Source organism: Marmota monax, unplaced genomic scaffold (genome assembly GCF_021218885.2).
Source record: "Marmota monax isolate L192 unplaced genomic scaffold, Marmota_monax_Labrador192_F-V1.1 WCK01_AAM20220418_F8-fsc00298, whole genome shotgun sequence".
In the NCBI taxonomy this organism is placed as follows: Eukaryota; Metazoa; Chordata; class Mammalia; order Rodentia; family Sciuridae; genus Marmota; species Marmota monax.
Window position 1 is genome coordinate 153,124 of NW_026694888.1, and position 25,742 is coordinate 178,865.

The 25,742-nt window shown below is 55.8% G+C and overlaps 1 protein-coding gene across 8 annotated transcripts in view; it reads right to left on the reverse strand.

The window, feature by feature from the left end:
• Positions 1-22,716, reverse strand: part of Rtp5 (receptor transporter protein 5 (putative)) — a 60,588-nt gene extending 37,872 nt beyond the window's left edge. For 6 of the 8 annotated variants that reach the window (XM_058573428.1, XM_058573425.1, XM_058573427.1 and 3 more), the window contains exons 1-3: positions 22,512-22,716; positions 18,921-21,408; positions 7,674-16,772 (exon numbers count right to left, since the gene is read on the reverse strand). In XM_058573428.1, the coding sequence (XP_058429411.1) occupies positions 19,914-21,408; positions 22,512-22,669 (1,653 nt within the window). In that variant the 5' untranslated portion in view covers positions 22,670-22,716 and the 3' untranslated portion in view covers positions 7,674-16,772; positions 18,921-19,913. The remainder of the gene's footprint in view (positions 1-7,673; positions 16,773-18,920; positions 21,409-22,511) is intronic. The other 2 variants (XM_058573422.1, XM_058573423.1) reach the window with 2 other exon arrangements.
• Between the last annotated feature and the right edge of the window lie 3,026 nt (positions 22,717-25,742).

A 25,742-nucleotide genomic window follows, 5' to 3' on the forward strand; every position in this document is an offset into this window, starting at 1 on the left:
GCCCAGGCCAAGAGGGCCCACAGAGGAGATGGGAGTGGGCTGCGGTGGGCAAGAAGAGGCAGGGGCCAGGCACGTTGACCCCATATGTCACTGGGGTCATGTGTGGGGGCAGACATCAGGCAGCATTCTCCCGCAGCAGGCAGGAGCCTACCACAGCAGCCCTTGAGGCTCCCTCCTGGAGGCTGGACTCCAGAGGCCCCTCCATAGCTGCAGGCCACTGTTTTCCCATCCTCAGTGGTCTTCCTCTACTTGTTACTCAGTGTTCCACTTTCCCCCTGCAGAGGACACCAGGCACGCTGGGGGAGGGCCACATTCAACCTTCAGCACTGGCTGAGACCCCCATCTCCAAATACGTCGCTGTCCCAAGGCACCAGGAGTTTGAGCTCCAATTCCTAATGGGAAGAAGCACCAAGAAGGGGCGGGGCTCCATTGTGAGAAAATCAGAAGTCATGTAAAAGACAATGATCATGCTTAACTTGAGAGGCCACAGGCCCAAACACGGCCAGCCACCAGACACACCTACCCAGAAAATTCCTGAAGGCAGAGCACAGGCCCTGAGCAACGAACTTCCCTCTCACAGACACCACAGCCTCCCCATGGTGCTGGGAATGACAGGGATTGCCACGTGAGGGACAGAGCCAGTTCCAGGCTGTCCAAGGAAGGTCCATGCACTGTCCGGGGCACGACCCTGTGAGGGACAGAGCCAAGCTCCTGCATACCAGTGCTGGTCCTGCACTGTCCTAGCAGAAGTTTACAGAGTAACTGAGCTCTTTCCACTATTTCTCTTCCAGAAGGTGAGTAAGACCACACGTTGAAGAACCCGGGATGAGTGACATGTGACAAGGATGTTTTGAAAGAAAAAAAAAAGTATCATGAAAAACAACCACGAAGTGCAGCCATGAGGGGCCACAGCACTGCCCAGAGCAAGTGAGTGGCTACAGCAGTGAGTCCCAGGTGCCCAGCTGCAACAGGCCCACACCACAAGCAGGCACAGGTCCCTGAGTCTCCATAGTCCAGCCTGATCCTGATCATAGCATGGTAAGAAGAAGCAGAGCACCAGTCACAGCAGACAAAAGCACCCTTTCACCTCACTCACAGTGTGAACCAGTCAGTCAGAAGGAACACACATCACTGCCGAAGTCCACACCCAGGAAACTCACATCCCACACAGCCAGTACCAACACATCCACCCTGCATCCCACACCCCAGCACCTCCACCCATCTATCTATCCCTATACCTCCATCCCCCACCCCAAAACTTACATACACATCTATCCCTCATCCCACATGCTGCAACTTTATCCCTCATCCCAACCCTACAAAACAATTCTGTCCCTCATCCCCCACCCCCTGCATCCACATCCTACATACTCCTGTGTCCCTCATCCCACAACCTACACCTGCACACCTTATCCCATTCCTAACTCTAACCATAACCTCTGTCCCTCATCCCACAACCTACACCTCCAACCCTCATCTCACACCCTACATACATCTCCATCCCTCATCCAACATCCTACATACTCCTCTGTCCCTCACCCCCAAAACCTACATGTACACCCCTCATCCCATTCCTAACTCTAACCCTAAGCTCTGTCCCTCATCCCACACCCTACTTACACATCCATCCCTCATCCCACACCCTACATACACGTCTAACCCTCAACCTACACCCTACATACTCCTCCAACCCTCATCCCACACCTTGTGCACACCTCCATCCCTCATCCCACACCTGACATACACCTCCAACCCTCATCCCACACCCTACATACTCCTCCAACCCTCATCCCACATATTACATACTCCTTCATCCCTCATCCCACACCCTACGTACTCCTCCATCTCACATTCCACACCCTACATACCCCTCCATCCCTCATCCCACATTTTACATACTCCACCATCCCTCATCCCACACCCTATATACTCCTCCATCCCTCATCCCACATATTACATACTCCTTCATCCCTCATCCCAAAATCTACATACACCTCCATCCCTCATCCTACACCCTACATACACCTCCATCCCTCATCCCACACCCTACATACACCTCCATTCCTCATCTCACACCCTACATACACTTCCATCCCTCATCTCACACCCTACATATTCCTCCATCCCCCATCCCACACCCTATGTACACCTCCATCCCTCATCCCACACCCTACATACTCCTCCATCCCTCATCCCACATATTATATACACTTTCATCCTTCATCCCACACCCTACATACACCTCCATCCCCCATCCCACACCCTACATACTCCTCCATCCCCCATTCCACACCCTAAATATTCCTCCATTCCTCATCCCACACCCTACATATTCTTCCATCCCTCATCCCACACCTACATACTCCTCCATTACTCATCCCACACCCTACATACACCTCCATTCCTCATTCCACATATTACATACTCTTCCATCCCCCATCCCACACCCTACATACTCCTCCATCTCACATTCCACACCCTACATACTCCTCCATCCCTCATCCCATACCCTAAATACTCCTCCATTCCTCATCCCACACCCTACATACTCTTCTATCCCTCATCCCACACCTACATACTCCTCCATTCCTCATCCCACACCCTATGTACTCCTCCATCCCTCATCCCACATATTACATACTCCTCCATTCCTCATCCCAGACCCTACATACTCTTCCATCTCTTATCCCACACCATACATACTCCTCTATTCCTCATCCCACACCCTACTTATTCCTTTTTCCCTCATTCCACATATTATATACTCCTCCATTCCTCATCCCACACCCTATGTACTCCTCCATCACTCATCCCACACCCTTCATACACCTCCATCCCTTATCCCACATATTACATACTCTTTCATCCCCCATCCCACATCCTATATACACCTCCATCCCTTATCCCATACCCTACATACACCTCCATCCCTCATCCCACACCCTACATACTCCTCCATCCCCCATCCCACATTCTACATACACCTCCATCCCTCATCCCACATATTACATACTCCTCCATTCCTCATCCCACACCCTACATACACCTCCAACTCTCATCCCACACCCTAAATACTCCTCCAACCCTCATCCCACATATTACATACTCTTCCATCCCTCATCCCATACCCTACATACACCTCCAACCCTCATTCCACACCCTGTGTAAACCTCCATCCCTCATCCCACACCCTACTTACTCCTCCATCCCTCATCCCACATCCTTTAGTACACCTCCATCCCTAATCCCACATCCTATAGTACACCTCCATCCCTCATCCCACATATTATATACTCCTCCATTTCTCATCCTACACTCTACATACTCCTCCATCCTTCATCCCCCACTCTACATACACCTCCATTCCTCATCCCACACCCTACATACACCTCCATTCCTCATCCCACACCCTACAACTCCTTCCCTCATACCACACCCTACAACCTCTTCCCTCATCCCACACCCCAACACCTGCAACCATTCATTCACCCTTTCCTCCTTTGCTCTTAAGGGTTGTTAGAAGTTGTCCAGGGAGGAGTACTGACTTAGGTCTGTTTCACATTTGCTATTGCTAAGCTAAACGCATACATTTCTGTTCACTGTTTTCTTTGGTAGACATTTCTATGAGAAGTGGATTCTATCCTGGACAAGGTCAGTGGTCTGTCAATTTTCCTGGGTGGACCTGACAGGCCTAGAGAGAAGCTGCTGTTCAGGAGACAGTAGGTGGGCAATTTAGCACACCATTTGCACCAAGACACCAACTCCAAAATCACCAGAAAGTTCTGGGATGGGGCAGACTTTACAACCTTAATCTCTAAGTAACAGAAGCAGCTGCTGCCTAGCAACAGGGATCCCTGGGGGCCAGAGTGGGACCACTCTCAGAACTTGCCAGCCACCAAGGCTGGCAGCCTCGCTGCCTCTACTGGTGTCCCCTGCCTCAGGACCCACACTGTCTTCAGGCTACCACCAGCAGAGGCCTGAGACACGGCCGTGGCACTCTTCCTCAGCAAGGAGAGACCCCACAGGGCTCTGGCCTCTGCCCTCCCCACCCACCAGCACCCCTGCCCTCCCCACCCACCAGCACCCCTGAGCCTCTTGTATGGGCCTTAAACTGACATGGTAGGGCCCCTCTCTCCTCCCTGCACTGCCAGGTTCTGTTCTTGCTGGGTTCCCTAACACCTGTGTCTGGCAGCCTGAAGCATAAGCCCTGGAGTCTCTGGCTCCTTCACCAGGATGCCAGTCCCAGGGGAATGGACCCAGGAACCAGGGAGGCTGTGCTCAGTGCAGCTCCTCTGCCCCATGAGGTGGGGGTAAGGTAGGTGAAGGCAGAGGATGTCCTCTTAAGGCCACCAAGGCTTTGCTAATGTAAGTCATGACTCCCACCACAGAGTCCTTCTCCCCACCTGGAGAGGGCACCATGATTCACATCTCATGCTCCTAACAGGGTAAATTTTAGGGTTCTCACTGAGGAGAGGGGCCTCATTTTCCTCCCCAGAGAAACCTTGAGTTAAGAGAGAAGGACTGTGGGAGCACAGGGGAACCAGTGAGAAGCAGCCCCTTAGCAGGACACCTCCCTACAAAGGAGAGTCCACAGCCTCCTCACCCTGGAGGGCCCCACTGGCCAACCCCCAAGAACACTCCCGGTCCTGGGCTGCCCCAGGGTCATAACGCTGGCAGGTAGACCAAGGACTCCACTGTCCACAGGGGAAGAGCAGCTCCTGCTAATTTCCATAGCCAACCTGGTGCCCAAGGGGCCACCTCCTTAATGTCCAGCTGTGGAGAGCGGTGACAGAGAACAGGAGAGCAGGGTCTGACATCGGGGTCCCTGATGGCCTCATGGCTGTGGCATGCCTGGTGCCTGGGAAAGTTTCTGTGCAAACATGTGGGATGCCTAATTGCTATGGTAACACCCTCCATGAGGAGGCTCTGTGCTGGAGTCTTATCAGCTTCGACCTTGACCTCAGGCACACAGCTCCTGGGGATAGAGGAACCTTCTTGCTAGACAACCACAATGTTTCACCAGCTCGCTGCTCCTGAACCTGCCTGCCTAACAGTAACTTTGAACAATGGACTTTCTGGAGAGCTGCACCATTCTCCTAACATTGCACATCGCAACTGTAGAATGCAGCTGCAGAAAAGCTGCATAATGTTGCAGCCCTGTAACTTTCTGGGTACAAAGAATAACACTTGCATAGTCTTTAATCTGATTAATGAGACACATATAATAAAGATTGCTGGTGTGATTCTTTAGACCTGCTTCTCCATCAGAGAGCAGTGCTTCCCCCAATACCAGTTGTTATCTTCAAAATCTGTGCATATGAGTCTTTATTCTTCTAATCTCCCATCGCCCCTCGCCAGAACCTGCTAGTTTAGACGTGCTGGCCATGGTATCCAGCCATCCTGGGACAAGGCCAACCAGAAGCTGGGCCTGGGGAAGAGGAATAAGACTGCCAGTAATGGGGCTGTCCCATGGGGCCAGCGGCCTGGTCCTATGCCCCCTGCTGCTCAGAAATGGGGTCTCTGGGGATCTGGTCCAAGTGTCTAGTGGACGTAGTTACCAATTCATCCACCAACCTCACAGGCTGCACTACAGCTGGACACCCATCTCACTCGCAAGGTCCAGAGCCCATCCACACAGAACTGACAAGAACCACATTGGCAGCCATAGCATGTGAGGCCCCAGGGAGCTCAGGCCACCTTGACTAGCCAGGCCGCATCACCTCAGGCCACCAGTGTGCCGGGGCATGGTCACCACACTTACCACCAGGGTGGCCAGGCTGGGCAGGCCCATGAGGAGGCTCTGCATCACCCTGTGTGTCTTGCTCCCATGAAGTGAAACAAGGAGCTCAGGCTCTGTCTAGCCTCTCTGGGGTTCAGAAGTTTCCTGAAGCATGCCCCAGGCTGCTTCCCTGGCAGAACATCTCCCTCTCCAGTCATGAGGGTCCTGAATAAGAACCCCAGCTGATGGGCAGTGAAACCAAGCAAAGCCCTACATCCCTCTGGACCCAACAAATTCTCCAGCAGAGAGCTGGGCAGCAAGCAGACCCAGGCTCCTACATGTGCAGAGGTGCTGAGAGAGACAGCTCAGCTGTCACTCAGATCCTGTGACTCACAATGCTGAAATTATCACCCCATCCTTAGGCTCCACAGTTAGTGGACTCACAGGCTAGAGGAAAGAAACAAAATGCTGCAGAGCCCCCAAAAGTTGCCAGGGAAGTCATCTTTGCTGACTATTGAGCCTTTGCGCGCCCAGGACAAGATAGCTGCCTGAGGCCCTGCTGAGTCTACAGAGAGGCTCAGCTTTAATGGATCCTCAATAAAGAGCATGAGGTTCTGAGTGCATCTGGCCAGGTTCACACCAGCTGCCTGCAAAACTGACAGAGTGCAGGCTGCTGGGTTCCAGATGCTCAGAACCCAAGGACCTTGGCCTTTCTGGCACACGGAAGGTGCTCAGTGAAATCTATGTCACCTGGATTGAGGATTTTCTGTTACATATTCTTCTAATCTATAAAATGTTCACAGAATAAATATTTATGATCAACTGCATTTCAAGAAACTGTTAAGCCTTCTGACCACCTCCTACTTCACCTTGATCAAAATATGTACATAAAGCTCAGCCTCACCACAACAGTTACACTATACAGAGATTCGTGCTTTTTCCAAACTCCTGCAAAAATTTCATTGAGTACACAAAACATCTCAGAAAATTTAGAGATGCTTATTTTTATAGTTGGAAAAGTTGAGGTTTGGAGAGGTACTCATTTTCCAAGGTCACAAAGGCCATGAGAGTCAGGAGACTTTGCACTGTGCTCAGGGACATATCTGTGAGTGTCTGGCTATGGGCTGTGTCCCTGTGTGGTGGGCAGGAGGCTGGGAAGAGCAATCCTGAGCCATGCCAGACAGACTTAGGCCTACTCCCCTGCAGAGGAGCATAACTGCAGCACTCAGCAACACTCCTGATGTTGGTCCCAAAGCACCAGAACATACATCTCTACTCAAGGGTTCCCTGCGTGCCCTGGGTTGTCATGTTCCTCACAACTTAAACACTCAGGGTCACTCCAGGTGAACTGGGCTGCACAAAATAATCACACAGAAACAGAGAAATGCCTTGTTCTTTGGGTCCTGTGACAGCTCCTCTGACCTTAGAGGTCCATGGAAAAAGAGAGGGCACTTGCCGAACCCTTTTACTGAGGCAAAGCCATTCAAATGAGGCAAGGGGTCAGGTTTCGGGGGACTGAGTCTAGCTTCATGATGTCTGCTGTCAGCAGGTTGACTGACATCTAGGGAGGCCACACCCAAGGGCAGAGCAAGAGAAGGGGACGCACAAAGGGTATTTCCATGGAACTTTCTATCCCAAACAGGGCAAAGGGGTAGGATTACAAAGAAATAGGTGAGCATAGCTCCTGGACACGCCTTCTACTTCCTGGGCTGGGACAACAATCAAGCATCACAAAATGTAGTGATCCTCAGAGCCTCTTGCTTCAGGATGGAAGGCATGGGTCATTCAGCCCCACACTGGGTCCAGTCCTTGGGGATAGAAACTGGGGCTGGGGATGCTGCTGGGCTGCTCCTGGGGTCTCCCACTGTCCCTGCAGTCTTAAAGGCTTCTGGTCATGTTGACAAAGAAAAAAAAATGAGACACAACTCCCCAAATGAACTCCCCAAAGAATTACCTGGAGAAAAATGTCAGCACCAATAACCAAGTACCCTCTGTTCCACGTGAGATCCGGGCAGGCCATGCTGTCTCCAGTGGGTGTTTGTAGAACTGACCATGATGTCCCAGATGGACAAGCATGGATGTCCAGAAAGGTGGGTGTGGAATCCGGCTCCAGACTCAGGTACTTGACAAGCCAGGTGAGAGGAGAGAAACCTGGTGAAACCAATGGGGAGGACCGTGGGGAAGTCCAAGATCAGGATCCCAGGTCTCCGCAGCCATCTTGACAGGCACATGAGGAAATGAGGCAGATGATAGCCCCAAAGTCAGCTCACAGTGGAAGTCATAGACCCTGCAGAGCCAGCTGCCACCTGAAGTACTCCGAGCACCACTGCTGCTGGCACCAACTCCGGAGTCAGGCTGGACTTCTCCTGGTGAAGACAGACTCTTGCAGCAGTCCTTGTTATTAGGCTGTGGGAATCTTCCAGAACAGCCACACCCTGACTGTCCCTCATGGTCATGTTCCTCTCTGATTGCACAAACACCTTTGCCTTGATGGCAGAAGTCCAAATCCCAGGAGCACTAGATGGTTCCTCGCATCCTCCTGCTGAAAGTCCTTGGGAAGCCCAGCAGGTGCCCTGGCTGCTCATGAAGAAGAGAGATCAGTGAAGGAGACCAGAGGCAGGGGGTGGACGGGACACCTCAGGGAGGGAGTGAAGAGAGAGAAACCCTAGGCCAAGTGTGGGGCAGGGCCAAGCCCAGAGTCTCCTTCCTCCTGGCCTGTGTGATTCACCACAGGTGAGAAGGGTGTTCTGAAGGCTCCAGATATGAGCTGGGTGACATTTCCATTCCTCCTCCTACCACCTGTGTGACAGGCAAGCAGGAGACCCAGGAAGGGAAGGGAACCATGGCTTCGGACCCACAAGCCCCTCGAACACTACGTCTGTTCCCAGCTCATCCCCTCCAGGGCTGAGCTCCTGAGAGCCCGTGAAAGACCTAAGCATCCTCATTCTACTTGGGTCCTCATTTTGCTCTGAAACTTAACCCCTGACTTACTGCAGTCCTAAAGTCAGGAAAATACCACAGAAAAGCTCTGTGGAAAGAGTTCTCGGGAAAGCCGCAGATGGTGATCACCTAAGACAAGCAAGATATCGAAATATCTGAAATTCCAGATGGCCCCACCTAGGTGTGGTGACCAATATCTAAACTAGAAGCCCTGCAGCTTGGCACTACCCCCCTTGTGACACCCTCATGGTTTAAACCAATCATTTTTAAGTGCGTCAACCCCTTGAACTAACCAATAATCCTTTCCAGATTCTTTCCCGCCACTTGATACACTAATCATGTTTTAGAGTTGTTATTTGATTTTCCTGTGGTGTGTGATGATTTGCTAAGAGATGCTATGATGTATGTGGGGGTCCCTGCCTTCCCCCAAAGAATGTATAAAACTGCTGCAAACCCTGGGCTCGGGGCCTCTCAGAGTCACCAGTTGCTGTGTGCGAATGGAGGACCGAGCTAGCTTGCAATAAACACCTCTTTGCTGCTTACATCGATCTTGGTCTCTGGTGGTCTTTTGGGGGTCCCAAATTCGAGCATAACACCCAGAGGCCAGGAGCAAACAAGCTCGGTGGCCAACCCTGAGCAATGCAGCTCACCTGGAGTCTCCGTTAGATGACAGAGCAGAGGCAGGTGTCCTTAGAGACTGGGATGGGCTGTGCTCCAAACACAGGCAGTGTTGGACAACAAGGATTACGAGGACTGGGTGACCCTGACCTAGAGACCCTGAAAGAGCCAGACCACCATGACCCCACATGACTCCTGTGATTAGCAGAGTGAAACTCCCCAGCCAATGTCTCCCCAGCACTTCTCATGACCTGGGCCCCAAAAGCACACCTCCCTCTGGGGGGCCTGCAGGTCTCCCTCTGCACATGTCCTGCTTGGTCCTGCTGTTTGTGCCTCTCTGACAGGTCCTGATGTTTCCTTCTGTGGTGAAAGCCAGGACTATCAGGGTCAAGTCAAGGTCTCCTTCTCCCTCTGAACTTTTGTGGACCTTATCCAGTGATAACAGGAGGGCAGCAAGGCACAGAGAAAGGCAGTCCTGGTCTCGGAGATGGTGAAGCCAGACTTACAGATAGGGAGCTAGTGTAGTTAGGTAAATCGGGTCTAATATGGAGTAAAATCAGGAATGAAGGCCATGTTGAGAATGGAGTCCAGGAAAGGGGGAGTTGAAAAAGTCCCCAAGGCCCAGAGCCTATCCCAAGGAAATGTTAATGAAGCAGCTCCCAGCAAACAGGGAGATGCAACCCAAAAGCCCTCCCTGCCCAGATTACTCCTTCCCACCTACATTCCATCACTGCAAGATGACAGAACAAAGGACAGGAGTGTGACAGGAATGCAGGAAGCTGAAAGAAGACCTTAGCTATAAAAAAAGGGAAGACCTCCCCCTTCCACGGATTCCACCTCTTGGTCCCCTTCTTCCTCCGGGGAGAAAAATTTTCTGCTGCCCTTTAATAAAGCTTTACTTTCCACTCTGACCTTGCCTCGGCTTGCTTCTCTGGTGTTATCTTCAGCATTGGGGAAGCAAGAACTCGTCACCGGTAAACAGCAGTAACACTGGTGAGGACAGAAAGACCAGAGAGGACGTCTCTGTCTGAGGAAGCTGCTCATAGTAGCTGAAGCTTTCAGGACCAGCAGAGGCAAGAAGGAGGGAGGAGACGAGTGGGGTCCCCCGGGCACTGCTGGGTGGGAACTCCTATGGGGACTGGGACAGAGCTTGGAGGAGACAGGGCTCTCCCCTCTGTTTTGTGGCATTCTTGCCCCTCGCTCATTGGTCACTATGTTCTTGCCCCAGTTCTCCCTCAGGGCACTGGCTCCAAGCTGCCACACACAGCAGAGGACACTGGTGGTTACGCAGGACTACAGGGGCCCCCACTACCCCCCACCCAGTCCTGCTCATGCTTTTCTAAACTAGACATCACTTTTCATGCCTCCTGTTTAGTTTTGAACCACAGGACCACGGTAGCCTGCTCCTGATTTCCTTCTGATAAATCTTTCAGAGGATTTCCGTAACTTCCACTAAACTTTGCCAAATTCAATACCGTTGGTATTTAAATATAACCTAGAATCCTGCACTGGACCAGGTGGGGATGAGAGGACAGACTCTCAAGGGCAACTGCCCTGGGGCTGGCCACATCCTCCACTCTGGACCTCAGCATCCACCTTTTTGAGAAGAAAGGGGCACCATAGTCCCTTGCCCAACATGTGCCAGGGCTCAGAGCACTCCCAGTTCTAGAAAATACCACAGCACAGTCCAAAAGTGGTATCTGGCAGACAGCCTGAGGTGCTGCAAGACACATGTGCACCAGGGGTCCACTTCCCTGCTCCCACTCACCCCCAGAGAGACCTCTGGAAACAGAGGGCCCACACCCAGGGGAGCAGGCCCAGACAGGATGGCCCACACACCAGGCCACCCAGAACATGCTGCCATTTGCCCAGAATGAAGGACACGGATGTGAGACAAGGCCAGTGAGGGGCAGTGAGGAAGTGGCCTGCCTGAGCCAACAGGACCTGGAAGGGCACAGCAGGGCCAGCCTCCAGCCCAGCAGCCACACAGCCCAGAGCAGAAGCCCCTCCCCTGGGGAGCAGAGCCAGGGGTCCCCCATAGCTCTCTAAAGCTAGGCCATCTATCATGAGCACCCAGAAGGTTAAATGGTGGTCCCCAGAAGAGAGGCTGTGTCCATGGGGAGCCCATGAACATGGCCTTATTTGGAGTGAGGGCCTTTGTGATGTAATGACAGTTCTCAAGAAGACAGTGTTCTGGATTGGGTTGGACCCTAGATGCAATGACAGGTGATGATAAGGGCCGTAGGCAGGGCAGACTTCAAGAGGCAAGTCTACCTGCCAATCACTGGTGTCCCCACTAGTGGCACCTCCTTAGGGAGCAGAGCCTGGGCAGGTTCTCCTTGGACCTGGAAGGAGCTAGCCCTACCAGCACCCCGAGAGTAGGCTTCTGGTCTCCAGGGAAGTAAGAATAGCCATTATTGAGAGTCACCCAGGTGTGCGGCCCCGGGATGCGCTCGAGATTTCAGGAAGAGAGCTGGAAGAGTCAGGAAGCAGAGGGAGGGCAAGGTGCTCTGAGGAGGGGGTGCTGAGGCTGAACTTGCACAGGAGGGCACAGCGGGTTAGTGGGGGCACTGAAGAAGCAGGGGCACCTGTGGTGGGGTAGGGGATGCAGCCATATCCCCACGCCTCTCTTCTTCCCCAGCTTGCACTCCAGCCTCCATAGCAGAGAATGGAGCCACACCAACCCCCTGGCTGGCAAAGGAACATGAGGGAGGTGACCAGGCCTACAGGGTCCATATGAAAAACAAGAACTGGAACCAAGTTAGGTGGAGATCTTGAGGTCCCACAGCACTGAGAACACTAGACGCACTGCACAGGGGGCTGAGGGGTGAATATTTAGGGAGGACTTTGGAGTTTCTCAAGCCAGACTGGTGGCAGGGGATTCTGTGGCACTGCCCTGTGAAGAGCAGACAACAGAGCTCCGTCCTCCTCCTTCCTCAGGCCAACTCTGAGTCAACAGGGCTTGGCCTCCAATTCGGGACCTGTCATGAGCTTTACATGAGGACACCCCTGGGAGGGGAGGATACTACACCCTTCTTGGAGCAGCCAGATCTATGGGACAAGAGGTCAAGCACGTCATATGTACAGCAGGACATAGGCGACCCAAAGCCAAGACCCCCAGGGAATGCTGGAGAAGTCCTGGCATGGAGATTGCTCTTGACCATATAGAGGGTACTCTGCCCAGCCTCTCTGAAGGTCTATTCATCGAAGACCAGCCCTTCCTCCACACACCCCAACAGCTTGCGCCTGCAGTTGGAACATGCTAAATCACCAACCCTCATCTGCTTGATCATTAGGTCTGTACTGCTTAGGATGCAGCTATGAAGGACATGCTCAGAATCATTGCCCAGGAGCAGAGCTGGCTGGGAAAGCCACACAAAGGGATATGCTGAATGCACTGTGGGAAGAACACAGAGAAGCAGTGTGCATTCCTCTCCCAGCGGCTCTTGAATCAGCAGTAATGTGGGGGCCTGAGCCGCATGCCCACCCCGATGGCGGAAGCTGGATTACTCTGTGCCTCTGCGCAGAAGCCACGTGTGCTTGGTCTACAGCATTTCCACGTGTATACTCATGGCCATTTTTCTGCTGTCAGGGCACTAGCAAGCTGCCGGCTTTTACCATCACAGCCTGGGAGCAAGCACGTCCACTCGGCTGGCTGCCAAATGGGGGCAGTGGGGGAGAGGAGCTCAGATGCAGGGGCAGTGGTTCTTGGCCACTGGTGATGACGGGGCCTGTGAGCCACATCCCAGCTTTCTGCTGCTCCTGCATACGGCACCCCAAGGGGCGGGAGAGCATCACAAGCGTCTGCCAAGATGCTGGTTCTTAGGACAGTAGCGAGCCTGCAAAGCAGCAGCAGAGACTGCCCTGAAAGCCACGCCCGAGGAAGCAACCCCCATGTGCCCTGCAGGTCCAGGTAAGGCCTTGTGTGGGGACCCACCTTGCATGGGACTGAGTCACTCCCCGGCTGGGTGATTGAGGCCTCAGGCAGCAGCACACCTCTAGATGCCCCGTCCTTCTTGGGTTTGAGGGACCAGTGTCTTGTACATGGGTGTGCCTTCTTACCGCCCCATGGGTGGAGCTATGCTCACCTGTTCCTTTGTAATATTACCCCTTGCCCGTGTTTGGGATAGAATGTTCCATGGAAGTGCCTTTTGTGTGTCCCTTTATCTTACTGTGCCCTTGAGTGTGGCCTACCTAAATGTCAGTCAACCTGCTGACAGTGGACATCATGAAGATAGACTCAGCCCCCTGAAACCTGACCCCTTGCCTAATTTGAATAGCATCTCCTCAATAAAAGGGGTCAGCATGTGTGGGTGCTCTCTCTCTCTCTCTCTCTCTCTGCAGACCCTTAAGGTCAGAGGAGCCATCACAGCAACCCCAAAGAAAAAGGTATTTGTGTCTCTTGTGTGGTTATTTTACGCAGCCCAGCTCCCCTGAAGTGAGCCCTGGGTGTTTTAGTCCCAAACAAAACCTGGCAGCCTTGTAGAGCTACAAGGACTTGCCTAGCAGCCTCCAGTTCCAAGCGTCTGGCCACGCCCACACAAGGGCCACGCCCACGGAAGCCGGCCATTCAGGTCCTGGGTTCCGAGGGACCTCCCAGCGCATAGGACCCAAAATGGAAACTGGAGGAACCCCGTGGACTTCTGGAACCTAAGGGCACAATGCCTAGGAGCGAGAGGAAATGGCTAGCGAACACGGCAGATGGACAGGAAGTTTCCAACCCAAAGAAGAGAAATATGGTGAAGGAGCCAAGGAAGCCTAGGGAAGCAGGGCGAGGCGCCCTGGCTCCCGCTGCAGGGGAGGGGCCACCCCCAGCCTGCCTCTTCTGCTGGCTTCCCTGGCCTTGTCACCAAGAAAACATGTACACTGGCGACGTCCCAGCTTAAGGACCCAAGGCAACCCCTGGCTTCTGTAAAAGGCAAGGGGAGTGTTTAAGTAAAAGTGGAGTTCACAGGCTCTGGGGAGTCAGAGGGCAACAGCAAAGGGGGCAGTGCAAGTGTCCTGTGGAAAGTCCCCACATCTTCTACAAAGTCGTGGATCCAGATGCATGTGTAGCCCTAGAAAAACTTCCCAGAAGGGTAACACCAAGAAGTTTAAGTAAAAGGCCAATAGAGGAGTAAATGAGGTACACGGTGATTAGGACCAGAAATAGTGTGGACTGAAAGCTTTTTCAGATTTTGGAATCTTCACACACATGATGAGAGGTCTTGTGGTTGGGATCCAAGTCAAAACAAGATGGCTTTGTGTTTCATATACTTTATGGGCTCAGGTGACCTTGCTCCACATTGGTAGTCGTCTTGTGCAGGAAACAGATCCGCGTGGTGGCCTCTTCCACTTGGTGTCACATCAGCACTAGAAGGCTTCGGAATTCAGATTTCAAGATCAGCAATGCTCAACAGTCTAAAAAACAGTCAGCTGACCCAGAAAAGGCAGGGATGGAGGAACACAGGAACAAAGAACCAAGACAAATAAAGACAAATCAGGGTTCAAAGTGAACTGTGTCCATAACTACGTGAAATGGAAGTAGACACATCTCAAACAAAAGGCAGGAAAAGCCAGCTGCCTGCATCTCCAGGATCTCACTCAGAAGGCCGCGCACCAGGGCTGTGTAAGCCAGGGAGGCCGCACAGGCACCAGCGGAGGAGCACTGACATCCAGCCAGGGCACATTCCCAGAGACAGAGAGGCCCTTCCACCGTGGCAAAGGGCCAGCTTGTCAGGAAAACACAGAACTCTCAGTACTGAAGAATCTCATAACAGCTGCAAAATGTATGAAGTAAAAATAGAACTGAACAGAAATGAAAACTAGACTCAGTCACAGTCGGTGGTCACCACCTCTCGGTTACTGGCTAGACAAGCACATGAGACTCAGCAAGTCAGAAGATCTGGAAAGCACTTCCTCCAGCTTCAGAGAATGCAGATCTTAAGTGCATGAGGAACATGCATCAGGCAGGACACAGCCTGTGTCAGGCCAGAAGAGCACATCTCCATTTCGGGAGCGAGATGCTGCACTCATTCCCTGGGCAAAGTGGAATTAACGACAGGTCATTCACAGAATCTCCAGATCAACAAGATGATGCTAGATAGGCATCATGGGTCAAAGAAGAAATCACAAGGAAATCAGAAAACATGCCAAACAGTAATCAAAATGTCAGCCAAAATGTGTGAGATGCAGCTAACAAGGTCTGAGGGGAGGAGGCTGAACAGTGGCCAGTGGGCCCTGAAAGGGTCTTTGACTCCCTAGCTGTCAAGGACATGCAGAGGAAAACATCACCAGACCTCCCCACACACCCTGCTAGATCCCCAGCACAGTGTGGAGGCCCCGAGGGTGAGGGCTGTTTGTCACCCAGTGTTAGCCCTCACAGAGTAACCGCTTCAGATGCAGCTTAAAGAAAAATAGAAAAGGCTTTCTGGGCTGGGCCACCTTTGCCTCCAGTGTTACCCAGTGAGTGGTTCCCAGCTGTGGAGGACAGAGGGATGGAGGGACAAGCAGGACATTGGGAGGGTGGACCAAAGGGTGAGTGCCTAGCTGTCCCTGGGCCTCAGGTGAACCCAGAGGTGGCAGGCACCCTCCACGTGGGGCTCCCTAGATGCTGCCTCTGGAGGTAGAAGCAGCCCTCCTAGATTGTGCATCTGCCCAAGGCCAGACCTGAGTGTTGGGAGAGCAGAAGAAGGCACCTGCGCCCACCTGCTGCAGGTGTGCAGTGGAGAGAGACAGCCTGCTTGGGACAGGTCTGGATCTCTTCCCCGACCCCTGTAACCAGGGATCAGAATTCCTGGCACCCACAACCCTGGGCCTATGGGATACAAGTCATTGAGCTACCTGGCACCCTGTGGGTCTGTCCTGCAACCTCAGTTCAGACTGACGCACTCCCCTCCCTTACTCCCTTCCCTTCCCGTGTACCATCCACTGGAGAACCAGAGGACTCCATCCTTCACCTCCCCTGCAGAACAGCCACTCACAGCCCTGCCTGGCCAAGAGGCCTGCAGTCAATGTTGCTGCTGCTGCCGCTGGACATATGCTGGGAGGGACAGTAGCCAGCAGATGCTCCCCATGCTGCTGCATAGCAGAAATGCAGAGCTGGAGGCAGCTGTGAAAAATCACCCCTTATTCCAGTTGCTCCTACCTGTCGCAGACTCCCTTCCTTACCTTCATGCAAGGTGGCAGCAGAGCAGGCCACTCCAGACCCCACCAGAAGGACATATCCATGGCCATCTGCCTTGTCTCAGACTCCCTCCCCACCCTTCTCAGGAGGGCCCCCATGGAACTTTTCAGAAGGCAATTTCAGGCCACTCTTGCAGATGGGGACTGGGCTAGCATGCAGACAAATTCTGCAACAGCAGTGAGTAAGCTGTCCTCTGGATTTTCAACTAAGAGAAAAGCAGCGAACACATTTTGTATGGAACACTTCCACAAAGGGCATCTGAGCCTGGCTGTGCTGCAGAGGGTCATCCAGCTTCCTCGCCAAGTGCCCAGGCGGGGGCCAGCTTCAGTCCTGGGATGAGGAATGGAGGTTTCCATCAGCTATCTAGTTCTGGAACTGGGTTTAAGTCATTTTCTTCTTGATCCATGGAGGCTCCCTGCACTCCCCCAGTTTCTCGCTCCAGTGACCGGGAGAGCCCCAGGCCAGCTGTAGCTGTGGAGGCTGGGCAGGCCTCCCCCATGGGCAGGTGCTGTGCTGATCCCACTGACAGAACATTTCTGAGAGTTTTGGTCCCATGTGAGGGCACTTGTGACCTGTGTCCAGGGTCCTGAGTGCTCAGGCTGCCCACAGGAGTAGCCACAGGGGCTCAGACCATCACCTGCAGATGTCCATCATCGGGTGCCCTAGGAGGCCCCGCTCGGGCAACAAGGGAAAGGTAAGGATGTAGCCAAGTGGCTGGGCTCTGTGTGCTGGAGAAACCGCAGCACACCCCCATTTTAGCACAGATCCCAGCAGACAGGCACAGCTGCCTCAACAGGAGGCATCCCAAAGACAGAGTCCAATGTAGGAAGTGCCCCAGGGTCCAGCCCCTCCCTGCCTCCTCTGCACAGGGATGCAAGACTCCAGGCCCCCAAAAGGGAAGGGAGGCTGGGCACGGGAGGCCTGTAAGCCCAGTGATGTGGAAGGCTGAGGCAGGAGGATTGCAAGTTCAGCAACTTAGCAAGGCCCTGTCTCAATATAAAAAAAGAAACTTGGGCTGGGGATGTGGCTCAAGCGGTAACACGCTCGCCTGGTATGCGCGGGACGCTGGGTTCGATCCTCAGCACCACATTAAAAAAAATAAAATAAAGATGTTGTGTCCACCGAAACCTGAAAAATAAATATTAAAAAAGAACTCTCTCTCTCCTCTCTTCTCTCTTTCCTCCCTCTCTCTCTCTCTCTCTCTCTCTCTCTCTCTCTCTCTCTTCTCTCTCTCAAAAAAAAATTACTGGGAGTGTAGAGTGCTTGACTAGCATTTGCAATGCCCTGGGTTCAATCCTCAGTACTGAAAAACAAAGTTTAAAACAGCTGGGGCTGTAGCATAGTGGTTAAGTGCCCCTGTTCAATCCTCAGTACAATAAAAGTAGAACAAAGAAGAGACGGAATCCCCAGCCTCCCCTCCAGCCAGGACCTCTCATGAGAGTCCAGGGTGGGTTTGTCCTCTTTTCTGTCAGGGCCACCAGCTACCTGAGGCCACTCAAGACCAAAGCTCAACCCACTATGATCCTTCTAGGGACTTCCATGGCCTCACCCCAGTCCAAGACCTGCCCGTCCACCTGTATGACAAACCTGGCCCTACACCAGCCCTGCAGTGAGAAGTTACAGACCTCTGCAGGTGAGTCAACCCTCACACAGGTGCATAAAACCACATTCCCTCTGTCCGCCACAGCGTGATGGGAAGTGCACCAGACCCTTCCAGTGGAAGTGCACCAGACCCTTCCAGTGGAAGTGCATCTGCTCTCACAAGTGCCAGGGGCCTGGTGGCAGGGAGCCCCGTCTCTAGGAAACTCATTTGCCCAGAAGGTTGTTCTCATTGTGAGTGTCTTCCGTTCTAGGCCTATGGCTGCTGATGTCTCTATATCAGTTTGGTCACCCAGTGTGATTATTGCTGCACCATATTTAAGCTCCTGTGAAGGCTCCAGTGGGGACTGGGGTGGAGGCTCAGATGCCTACAGAACTTGAGTCCCAGGCCTGCAGTGGCTTGTTACTGCCCTCTGCCTCAACTCCCATTGTGAGGTAGGTATGTGCAGTATTCAAAACAGCTGAAATACTGAGTAAGCTCTGCCAGAATCCGTGTGCCTGCCTCAGGAGCTCTCGTTTTCATTAGTGAAATCTAATTAATATTAATTATTAGTATAATGAAAACTAATAGTGATACTGAGGGTGCGTACAAGCTTGTTTGGTTTTAAGGAAATCAACCGAGTAAACCCAGAAGCACCTTCACAACATCAGTGACCAGAGGTCCATCCTGCGACCGCCGAGCAGGCTGCCATGCGGCAAAGAGGCCACACGGGGGCGCCACAGGAAAGCACGAGGTGCAGTGGGGCCTGGGGCGAGGGTGCTGCCGGGAGTGGGGGCGGTGCGGGAGGGGCCCAAGGTGGGGTCAGGGGGCGGGGACACACCCGGGTCCTGAGCCAGGGGGTCCCCGGGAGAGGCCCGAGTCTGGAGTGAGGGACTTACCCGCTGCCCAGAACTGGAGGAGGTCCTCCCAAGAGGCCCGCGACAGGTCCCGGGTCCGGGCTGGTCGGGTTCGGGGGACTTGGCGGCCGCGGGGTGGGACTAGAGCTTGTGGCCCCGGTGTGCGCCGGCAGCGCCCTCCCCTCATCTGTCCTGGAGCCCCCCGCAGGCAAGGTGGGCCCGATCCTGGGCCATGCGGAGGGATCACAGGCTGGAGTCCCTGCCCTGCCCAGATGATAGCCCTTTGGGGACAGGTTGCGCGGAGGGGTGTGCGGGCCTCATTACCCGGCCCTGCGGGGTCGTCCCGAAGGACTGCAGGGAGAAAGGACGGGGCAGAGGGTGCGCTGGTTGGGTGGGGGTCTCAGAGGGGAGGCTCCGGGTCGGTCGTCAGCCCGGCTGCACAGCTGGGGACGGGAGCCGAGCCTGCTGCAAGTCCGCGCACCGGACCAGGGACCAGGGCCCGCAGTGCGGGGAAGGGAACTGGGTTTCAGGAGGTGTGCCCCCGCTGACGTCATCTGAAGGTGCGGGCATGACCCTCCTGCGTGGCCACTCCCCACACCTCTTCCCAGGTTCCTGTCCCAATGCAAAATATGCACACAGTCAGGAGCTCGCGGGGCCTCCGGAAAAAGGAAGCAAGGTGGGGTGCAGTGCAGGAGGTCCCTAAAGGGAGGAGGGAGAGATGGAGGAGAGCCCCTCCCCAGGCACGGGAATCCACCTGCTTACCCCTCAGTCCTATTGGGGGAGCAGAGTGACCGTTTTTTGTTTTGGGGTTTTTTTTCCTTTCGTTTTATTGGAGTTTGACACAAATAAACTCCGGAACAAACAAGCACAGGTCAGATCACTCACAATAGACACCCTAAACCAGCACTGGAGTCAAAAAAGAGAACAGATGGGGGAGATCAGTGGGCACTGGCTGGCAGCCGGGTGGTCTCAGAGGAGGGTAGCCAGCCATGCCTGCTAGCGCAGCCACATAGACGCCAGAGGGAGCGGTCCGGCTTAGAGGCCTCCGAGGTTCAGCCTGTACATGCACAGAAGCCACAAGATGCAGATGGTCAAGGAGATGCAGATCCAGAAGTCCTCCGAGGGCTTAGTGCGCTGCCTTCGAGGGCACCTGTGGGAGCAGAAGTCCTCCTCCTGGTGGGTGCCACACCTGGACTTGACAGGCCTGGACCTCAGCCGTCTCTTCTGATAGTAGCTGTAGGTGACCAAGCCATTGCTTTGGAGACCGCTGACCATATAGCTGGGGCCCTTGTGCTTTATGATACCAAAGACTGAGAAGGGGATGGTGAGGGAGCCCTGGCTGATGGGGACAGAACCAGCTGCTCCACTCTCCAGAAGTAGGGTGTGGCCAGCAGTGACCAGGTCCTGGCCCTGTTGCTCTTCTTCAGCCTCAACCATGTTAATAAGAGGGTCTTCATCGCTGGTATCACCAGTAACAATGAAGGGGAAGGTGACAGAGCCCTCTGCGCTGACAGTGGGGTCCTCAATGTGGTTTTCCCCGTGAGTGACAGAGCTCTGCCTGCCTTCCTGCCCTTTGCCCTGGGTGAAGTCAGTGACCATGTCCTGGCCTCTGATGACACTGGCCAAGGACAAGGGGAAAGTGATGGAGCCCTCCCCATTAGCCATGAGGCCAATGATATAGGACACTAGGGGTGGGTCTCTCCCAGGAGTGACAGGGCCATGGCTGAAGGCCCTGCTACTGGGGATCAGGACAAAGCCCTGGCCCTTGAAGAGGAAGCCTCTCAATGCAAAGGCCCTCTGGATACTGCCCGGCAGCCCTCGGCGGTGGAAGATGGGGGCACTGAGGTTCACAGGGGTGCCTTTGTGCTCAGACCCGGCCACAGAGCTTCCAGAGAGGCAGATGGAGCCCTGGCCAATTATGGGTGGCTGGTGGCCACCAGCTGTTGGAAGGGAGCCCTTCCAGTGGCCACCTCCAAGGGAGAAAGAGATGGTTATAGTGCCCTCACCCCCACTGAGGAAGCCATCACTCTCGGGAGACAGGTCCTCACTGAAGTCAACAACCAGAAGGGGGACGGTGGCAGGTGTGGGGCCATCGCTGTGGATGAACAGCTGCTGACCACTGGCCTCTGTGGCAGAGCCACAGCCCTTCACAGCGTGCCTGCCCTTCCTGGCACTGATGCTCTTGACCACAGGCCCCTTGGCAGGGTCGGGCACTGGCTGCAGGAAACAGAGCCCTAGATCACAAGCCTCACAGCAGTCCCCGAGGCCGATCTCAGGGCACTGCCCTGGGTCGCTGCTGTCCCCATAGCATTTCCATAGGATGAACAAGACCAGCTTGCTGAGGAAGATGTGGACACTGGCAGGGCTCACCTGGCACTCTGCCAGGGTGTCCAAGGGGCACAGCCTGCACCGCTGGCCCCACACACGCATCCTCACCAGCCCCTGGCCACTGTCCCCGTCCCAGCACAGGTGGAAGAGGGTGTGCACGTGGGCAGAGCCCCAGGTCCACAGGCAGCGGCTGCACTGGAGCCTGTGGGGGAAGAGGGACAGGTGAGAAAGGGGAGGGCAGGCGGGCTGCCCAGGCCCCACAGCTGGGCCTCTCGGTGCTCTGCCGGGACCCAGACTGCTCATCTGCCCGGCGCCCCACAGCCCTTGGCCTCACATCCCACTCAAACCTCAAACCTCAGCCCTCCCCCACCAGCCAGCCAGGCCTGCGGCTAAGGCAGGCCCACACCTCCTCTGCTGCGCATGAGCTCCATGAGGCTCGAGCCTCTGTCCACAGGGGGGCCTTTGCCTGCAGCCCCAGATTCTGAAATCCCAGAAAGCACACAGTGTCACCAGCATGGCACCGGGACTCTATGCCTGTTCCTGAGAGGCCTGGAACTCCTGCCGCTGGCTGAGCCCTGCCTGTGGAGCCTGGCGCTGTTGGAGGCAGCCATGTGGACAGGCAGGCGGCAGCAAGAAGATGTGGGGAGCTGGGAGCTGAGCCCTGGCAGGTCCACATCCCAAAAGAGACCTGTCAGCTGACGGGAGAAATCAGGCAGGAGGAGGCTCTGTCCTCCCCTGAATGGTGATGGAAACTGGGGGGACTGCTGGAGGGGTTGTCCCAGGGCAGACATGCAAGGTGGCTGAGGCACAGTGACTTGGAACAGTGTGACTGACCTGCTGGAAGAGCAGTGTGCTGCTTCCAGGTGCATCTCAAGAGGAACCACTCACCCACACCTGGACAGGCCAGGACCCGACACATGGTGCAGGAAGCTGTGGCGTTCACGTCAAAGGGCAGAATGACCCCCTCCCTGCCTGGTAATCCCAGAGTGACCAGATAGCATCACCCTGGATACAGATGGCTCCCCTGCCCCAGGGCAGCACAAGCCAGGGGCCCGAGTGAGCGGAACAGACCGCAGGTTGCCCCAACAGGGCCCTGGCCTCCCAGCCCTGAGGTCTCACTGCACCTAGAACTCCTGGCCCCACCCACCTGCTGGGGACAAGACCAGGTGACGACACCTAGGCTACACGCAGCCTGGCCGCAGCCTGTCCTCAGGAACCAAGCGTGACCCAGAACTGGTGGGGAGGCACCTTCAGCCTCTCCCCTTCCCAGGACCCCACCCGAGGCCTCCCTGCCCTCAGCCGCACCTTGAAAGCCCTTTCAGCTGGAACTGGAGACCGCCACCCTCCAGGTCCCCAGCGACCAGGCTCTCCTCAGGGTGCAGAACCCAGAGGTCCTGGGGCTTCTTCTGGGCCATCAGCTGGGTGAAGGTGTCCGCCCACACATCTGCCCCAGCCTTGTCCATGCTGCTGCTGGCTCCGCAGTGCCAGCTGACAATGCCACTGGACCCCAAGGAAGCCTCCACACCCCAGGCGCTGGCCAATCCGCTGCCTTGGCAACAGCAGTCTCCATGGCAACTGGGTTTGTTCCAGAGAATGGGGAGGCAGAAAGGAAAAACAAAACAGGATGAAATTCCCAGGGTCCCCCCACCAGAGCCAGGCCAGGAGCCTCCCGGGGGGTGTCCAGTGTTCCAGCAGGCAAGCCCACTGCCCAGGGAGGCCTGCACAGCACCAGCCGCAGGCCCCACTCACCCCCCCCCCCCGCTCACCCCCCAGCACTTTCCAGCTTGCGCAGAGCTAATCACTGTCCTGGGGTCACCCAGCCATGGAAGAAGTGCTGCAAATTCCCCACCCCAGGCGCTTTTTCTGGACACTTAGTGAGAGGCAGAGGGTTTGCATAGCTATGTAAAGGCACCTTCTCCCATTATCACCAGGCCCAGAGCTCCTTCCCAACCTCCACCCCTCCCTACATGTGCCAGGTCCTCAGCCTGGCTGCCCACCTCCCAAGCTCTGCTCACACCTCTCCACAGAGCAGTACCCTAAGCCCCACGGCTTCTCTGCACGCTCACGGGGAGTTCCACCACAGGGGCAGTTTGTGCTTGTGTGCCTGACTTCTTTCTGAGATTCGGTCTGCACCATTGCCAAGGCACAAGGAAAAGCAAGTTGACAAGAGAGCAGGCCTCCTACTGGATGCAGTGGGAAGGGCCAGGACAGTTGGGCAGCCCAGCAGGGAGAGGATGTGGGGTGACTTTTGCTGACAAAGGCCTCCCACATCCAGGTGCCCACTCCACCTTCTGCAGCATATCCCAGGAGCCCTGGGTGCTGGCTAGGGGAGGGTGCCATGTAGAGGCGCCCCCAGGATGGCACTCAGAGCTGCGTCCCTTGGTAGCTGTGGACAGGCAGGTCACTGTCTGGAGGCCTTGAGCCTCTGGATTCCCTGACACCTACCAGCAAGGTGGGAAAGGGCAGATCCCCAGGGCGACTCCAGAGACTCCCTCCAGGGGAGAACAGACCCCACCCCTCAGCAGGCTGCAAACACGGTTCTGGCAAGGTCTGTGCCATCCACAGGATCCCACTGTCCATGACCCAGGGGCGTCCTCTTGGCAGAGTGAGCTTAGCATCACGAGCTCTTCCTTGTGCACAGGTCCTGCAGTGGCCTCTCTGGACCCCAGCTGAGGGTCCCCGGCCTCAGCACCAACTCCTAGTCCCAGCCGATCCCTTGCCTGGACGGCTGCAACTGAGGATATGATCCTCCCACTGCAGGGACCTGTGCCCCTCTCAGCCATCAGCACCCCAAGGGACACCAGGAGCTCAGCCACCCTCCCTTCCCCGGGAACTCGAGAAAACACCCTGTGGCCAGCTCACCTCCTCACCTCACCTCTGCCCCACCTCCCTCCACACACTCCATCTCCTCTCCTCCCCTCACCTCCCCTCTGTTCTACCTCCTCTCCCTCCACCTCCCTCCCCTCACTTCCCTCTATTGCACTTCCCCTCCCCTCCCCTCCCCTGTCCTCTCCTCACCTCACCTCCCTCCACTCACCTCCCTCTCCTCACCTCCCTCTCCTCACCTCCCTCTCCTCCCCCTCCCTCTCCTCCCCTCCCTCTCCTCCACCTCCCTCCCCTCACCTCCCTCTCCTCACCTCCCTCTCCTCCACCTCCCTCTCCTCCACCTCCCTCTCCTCACCTCCCTCTCCTCCACCTCCCTCTCCTCCCCCTCCCTCTCCTCACCTCCCTCTCCTCCCCCTCCCTCTCCTCCCCCTCCCTCTCCTCACCTCCCTCTCCTCCCCTCTCCTCTCCTCCACTCTCCTCCCCTCACCTCCCTCTCCTCCCCTCACCTCCCTCTCCTCACCTCCCTCTCCTCCACTCACCTCTCCTCCACTCACCTCTCCTCCACTCTCCTCCCCTCACCTCACCTCTCCTCACATCCCTCTCCTCACCTCCCTCTCCTCCCCCTCCCTCTCCTCCCCCTCCCCTCCCTCCCCTCCCCTCCCTCCCCTCCCCTCCCTCCCTCTCCTCCCCCTCCCTCTCCTCCACCTCCCTCTCCTCACCTCCCTCTCCTCCACTCACCTCTCCTCCACTCTCCTCCCCTCACCTCCCTCTTCTCCCCTCACCTCCCTCTCCTCCCCTCCCTCTCCTCCACCTCCCTCTCCTCCCCTCCCCCCTCCTCCCTCCCCTCTCCTCCCCTCCTCCTCCCCTCCCTCCCCCTCCCCTCCTCCCTCTCCTCCCTCCCTCTCCTCCCCCTCCCTCTCCTCCTCCTCCCCTCCCTCTCCTCCCCTCCCTCCCCTCACCTCCCTCCCCTCACCTCCCTCTCCTCACCTCCCTCTCCTCCCCCTCCCTCTCCTCACCTCCCTCTCCTCCACCTCCCTCTCCTCACCTCCCTCTCCGCTCCCTCCCCCTCCCTCCCCTCACCTCCCTCTATTGCACTTCCCCTCCCCTCCCCTCCCCTGTCCTCCCCATCCCTCCCCTCCCCTCCCTCCCCTCCCTCCCTCTCCTCCCTCCCTCTCCTCCACTCCCCTCTCCTCCCTCTCCTCCCCTCCCCTCCCTCTCCTCCCCTCCCTCCCTCTCCTCCCCTCCCTCTCCTCCCTCCCTCTCCTCCCCTCCCCTCCCTCCACTCTCCTCCCCTCCCTCCCTCTCCTCCCTCCCCTCTCCTCCCCTCCCCTCTCCTCCCTCCCCTCTCCTCACCTCCCTCTCCTCCCCTCCCCTCTCCTCCCCTCCCCCTCCTCCCCTCCCCTCTCCTCCCCCTCCCTCTCCTCCACTCACCTCTCCTCACCTCACCTCTCCTCCTCCTCACCTCCCTCTCCTCACCTCCCTCTCTCCCTCCCTCTCCTCCCCTCCCCCTCCTCACCTCCCTCTCCTCACCTCCCTCTCCTCCCCTCCCTCTCTTCACCTCCCTCTCCTCCCCCTCCCTCTCCTCCCTCCCTCTCCTCCCCTCCCTCTCCTCACCTCCCTCTCCTCCCTCCCTCTCTCACCTCTCCTCTCCTCCCTCCCCTCTCCTCACCTCACCTCTCCTCCTCCTCACCTCCCTCTCCTCACCTCCCT